This window comes from Otolemur garnettii, unplaced genomic scaffold, assembly GCF_000181295.1.
Source record: "Otolemur garnettii isolate 467f Iridium unplaced genomic scaffold, OtoGar3 scaffold00014, whole genome shotgun sequence".
Taxonomy (NCBI): domain Eukaryota; kingdom Metazoa; phylum Chordata; class Mammalia; order Primates; family Galagidae; genus Otolemur; species Otolemur garnettii.
The window spans coordinates 360555-365911 of NW_003852409.1; the positions used below are offsets into that span (position 1 = coordinate 360555).

General features: G+C 39.7%; 1 protein-coding gene across 1 annotated transcript in view; it reads left to right on the plus strand.

Annotated features, from left to right (window-relative positions):
- Window positions 1-5357, plus strand: part of MELK (maternal embryonic leucine zipper kinase) — an 85831-nt gene that overhangs the window by 59941 nt on the left and 20533 nt on the right. The window contains exon 12 of the mRNA XM_012802298.2: window positions 818-944. Coding sequence (XP_012657752.1) covers window positions 818-944 — 127 coding nt within the window. The remainder of the gene's footprint in view (window positions 1-817; window positions 945-5357) is intronic.

Genomic DNA, 5357 nt, shown 5'->3' on the forward strand with positions numbered 1-5357 from the left:
ATAATGATGGAGGAAGAATGAGAGAAAAGAAATTATCCTGGTGGACGTGTTAACACATGCATGTCCCAAATGTCTTACCCATTGGAGATCTTTGATAAGGCTAATTTATTCTTGGTAGAAAAACTACTCTGTGTTATTTACAATTAAGAAATCTGTATTTTAAAGTTATTTCCCTTCCATTTTCTCGTTTGTCAGATCTTTTTATTTATGAATTTGCAAAGGAGTTGTGTGTAGTATTATGTGATAGTGATAATCTAGGTAGTATTCTATATAAGAATGTTCAAGGCATATTATTTGAGAGTCAGGGATTTTCCTATCATAATTTGACCTAACATTCTCTGACTTCCTATTTCCTATATTGTATGGTGAGCTGCTTTAATTTGTTTCTCATTTGTTTCTGCTTTCAGTGTTTCCCCTGTGCCTGAAATATACTAAAGTAGTGTGCCACATAATGATACAATGACATTTTAATTGCCTTTGGACCAGATGTATGAAATGATGGGCCTGTGAGATTATAATACCATATTTTTAGTGTACCTTTTCTTTGTTTAGGTACACAAATACTTACAATTGTGTTACAGTTGCTTATAGTCCTCAGTACAGTAACATGCTGTATGGTTTCCAGGCCAATGGTAGTAGGTTATATGATATAGCCCAAGTGTGTAGTAGGCTAAACTGTTTACGTTTGTGTAAGTACACTCTTCGATGTTTTCAGAATGACAAAATTGCCTAACAATATATTTGTCAGAATGTGTGCTTATGATTGACACATGACTGTATTTTAAAAATTGAATCATATTGTCTTTTCATCAAATAGTCAAAGAATCTGAGTCTGGAAGATGTGACCACAAGTGATGAAAGGAATGTAGCTGGATTAATAGACTATGAATGGTGTGAAGATTATTTATCAACAGGTCTATCTACTCCCCAAACACCACAGGTTGGTAATTTTCATTACTATTTAAAGCAGAATATATTGTCTCAATTATAACAACAACTAGACTAATATGAAAACAAGTATGTGCTTACAAATTTAATGAATCCCTAAACCATTGAAAACATTAATGAGATATTATTGAAATATGAATGAAAGGAAGTTGAAGAAAGCTGATTCCATTTTGGATGACTACTTTTTTTCCTTTTCCTTTTTTAGGAAAATTTTTTTTTAATTTTTATTTCATTTTTTGAGATAGTCTCTATTGCCCAGGCTAGAGTATTATGGCATCAGCCTAGCTCAAACTCCTGTGTTCAAGTGATCCTCCTGCCAAAATGCCTGTCTAATTTTTGTGTTTTTAGTAGAGATGGACTGCTCAGACTGATCTGGAATTCCTGAGCTCGCCTGTTGGCCTCCCAGAATGCTAGTATTACAGGTGTGAACAACCATACCCAGCCTCCTTTTTTTTGTTTTTACGTGAGAAATAATTTACATATAGTTAAATTCGCCCCTTTTAGTGTGCGGTTCTGTGCATTTTGACAAACACATACAATTGTGTAATCACCACCAAAATTAAGATATAAAACAGTTCTGTTGTTCTTCAAATTTTCTCATGCCTCTTTGTGGTCAATCCCCACTTATCAGCTCTGGCCAGCAATTGATCTGTTTTTGTTTTTCTTTTTTTGAGACCGAGTCTTATTCTATCACTCTGGGTAGAGTGCCTGGCATCATAGTTTACAGCAACCTCAAACTCTTGAGCTTGAGCAATCCTCTTGCTTCAGTTTCCTTAGTATCTGGGACCGCAGGTGGGTACCACCATGCCCAGCTAGTTTTTCTTTTTTTGAGACAAAGTCTCATTATGTCACCCTTGGTAGAGTGCCATGGTGTCACAGCTCACAGCAACCTCAAACTTCTTGGGCTTAAACAATTCTCTTGCCTCAGCCTCCTGAGTAGCTGGGACTACAGGTGCCAGCCACAATATCCGGCTATTTTTTATTGCAGTTGTCATTGTTGTTTACCTAGCTGGGGCCGGGTTTGAACCTGCCAGCCTCAGTGTTTGTGGCTGGCGCCATAACCAAGTGCTATGGTTATGGTACTGTTATGGTGCTACGGGTGCCAAGCCATAGTTTTTCTGTTTTTAGTAGAGACAGGGTCTCACTCTTGCTCAGGCTGCTCTTAAACTCCTGAGGTCAAGCAGTCTCCCCACCTTGGACTCTCAGAGTGTTAGGATCAATTTTTTTTTTTTTTTTAGACAGAGTCTTACTCTTCACTCTCGGTAGAGTGCCCTGGCGTCACAGCTCATAGTAACCTCAGCCTCCCAAGTAGCTGGGACTATAGGCACCTGCCACAAAGCCTGGCAATTTTTTTATTGTAATTGTCGTTTTTGCTTAGCTGGCCTGGGCCGGGTTTGGACCCACCGCCTCCAGTGTATGTGGCTGGTACCTAAACCCCTGACTATAGGTGCTGAACCAGAGTGTTAGGATTATAGGCGTGAGCCACCTCACTTGGCCTCTTTTCTTTTGATAATCTTTTCATCTTACTTGAAGTATTGAGCTTCTTAGAAGTATAGATGATTTTTTTTTTTTAAATCAAATTTGGGGAGTTTTTGGCCATTATATAGTTCAAATCTTTTTTTCCCCCATTTTCTGTCTTCTGTTTTTCTGGACTCCGCTTATGTGTATATTAGCACACTTGATGGTGTCCTACAGTTCTCTGAGGCTCTGTTCATTTTTCTTTGTTCCTTTATTCTTTCTGCTTTTCAGACTAGATGATTTAAATGAACTTTTCCCCAAGTTTCCAATTCTTTATTCTGCCTATTGAAAATGATGTTGAACCCTTTTAATGAATTTTTTTTTTTTGAGATGGAGCCTCAAGCTATCCCCCTGGGTAGGGTGCCATGGCATCACGCTCACAGCAACCTCCAACTCCTGGGCTCAAGCGAGTCTCCTGCCTCAGCCTCCCAAGTAGCTGGGACTACAGGTGCCCACCACAACACCTGGCCATTTTTTGGTTGCAGCCATCATTGTTGTTTGGCGGGCCTGGGCTGGGGATTCGAACCCGCCACCTTAGTGTATGTGGCTGGTGCCTTAGCCGCTTGAGCCACAGGCGCCGAGCCATTAATGAATTTTTTGTTATTTTTATTGTACTTTTCAACTAACTGCAGAATTTTTTTAAAAATAATTTTATCTCTATTGATAACCCCTATTTGTGGTGACATTGTTCTTACACTTTCCTTTAGTTCTTTGGACATGATTTCCTTTTGTTCTTTGCACATATTTAAAAATTGATTTAAAAGTTTTTGCCTGTTAAGTCTAATGTCTGGGCTTCCTCAAGGACAATTTCTATTGGTTGCTCTTTTTCCCTGTACATGGGCCATACTTTTTTATTTCTTTGCGTGTCTAGGCCTTATAATTTTTTGTTGTTGTTGTTGTTGTTGAAGACTGAACATTTCAAATGATATAATATGGAAACTCTGGTAATCATATTCACCTTGCTCCTCAGGATTTCCTAGTGTTGCTCTTTGTTGTTTGTTTAATGACTTTTCTGAACTAATTCTGTAAAGCTATGGTTCCCAGTCGTGGGCTAGGGACTGCTACTGGTCAATGGCTTGTTAGGAACTAGGCCACATAGCAGGAGGTAAGGGGCAGACAAGTGGGCAAATAAGCAAAGGGGAATCTGTATTTACAGCTGCTTCCCATAGCTGGCATCACTGCCTGGGCTCTGCCTCCTGTCACGTCAGCGGTGGCAATAGATTCTCATAGGATCATGAACCCTACTGTAAACTGCACATGTGAGGAATCCAGGTTGTGTGCTCCTTAGTAGAATCTAATGCCAGTTCCCCCTACTGCCACCCACCCCACTTCAGTCCATGCAAAAATTGCTTTTCATGAAACTGGTCCCTGGTGCCAAAAAGTTTAGGGACTATTGCTGTAAAGTCTATATTCATTTTTGTATTTGGCTGTAGACGTCTCTGTTCAGTTAGCCTAGTGATCAGCTAATACTTGCAGAGAATTTCTTAGATGTTGGAGTCACCAAGTCTTTTATTCTCTGTAAGTGGCTCTGTATACATCTGTATGCCGTCAACTCTCAGCCAGCACTTGACAACACCATCTTAGCTTTCACCTCCTGTTTGCACAGAACCTCTACAGCAGCTGAAAGTGAGAGCTTAGAGCCTTCTCAGATTTTTCCTGAGCAAATGTAATTTTGGTCAGGAGTGCAGTCCTATGTACATGGCCTTCTAGATTCCCAGGTCTATTTCAGGACTATTTGAAGTCATCTTATTGTTCCACTTTCCTGTAAGCTTTTTGGTTAGTCTGCTCTTACTCTGCCTGTTACCCACTGCTTCGCGCACCTACAGTATTCAACAGTTGCCTCTAAACATTTGCCTTTAAATGTTTTCACTACAGCTAAGGAAAAGGCTATTTATACTGGGTAAACTGAGTAAGATCAAGTAAAGATGGGCTGAAGAATGAGATCTTTTAGGGAACTACCAGACAGGGCAAATAATGACTTCTTTGAATATAAAGCTATGAAGGAAGGTTAAGCAGGTGTCCTCAAACTATGGCCCACGGGCCACATGTGGCCTGCCTAGGACATTTATCCAGCCCGCCAGGTGTTTTTGCCGCCGCTGCCTGTCCTGCTTAGCAGCCGACTCGTCTGGGGGCCTGCAGTCTGGCCCTCCAACTGTCTGAGGAACAGTGAACTGGCTCCCTGTTTAAAAAGTTTGAGGACCCCTGCTCTAACCTGTTGCTTCCTCTAATGGCTCCCCGGCTGCTGGTTCTTGTTGTGATTGTGTGTTGTTGGCTTCTAAGGCTGTCACAGAGCTGGGAGAAGGAGATGTGGGAATAGGGCACATTTATAAGTCATAAGGCCACTATTTATGCTTAGTAGTTTTCCTTGAATAAATGCATCAATCTTTGGCTAATACACAGAGTTCTGAAAGAACCAAAGGGTAATTTGTTTATGGATAGGGAAATTTGAAGGTATATATTTAAATTTTTCCCAAATTGAATCTTAAATTTAATGTTATTTCAACTTTTCAGTGTACATGAAACATGTCAAAATGATCCTGAAATGTATGTGGAAATGCAAAAGGGCAGGAATAGCTATGCCATTCCTAAAGAAGAACAATATGGGAGGAAATTAGCCAATCAGATATAAGAAAAATTATAAAATTAAAGAATTAACATGTGTGGTATTGTTATAAAGAAGCCACTGGGCCTTTTTTGCACTTATATCTTAGATATATCTCTTAAAAATAACATATAGCTAGATTTGGTATGCAAACTAAAAATCTTTGTATTTTTTGTTGTTGTTGTTTGTTTTTGTTTTTGTTTTTTTAGAAACAAAGTCTCTCTTTATTGCCCTCAGTGGAGTGCTATGGCGTCACAGCTCACAGCAAGCTCCAACTCCTGGGATTAGG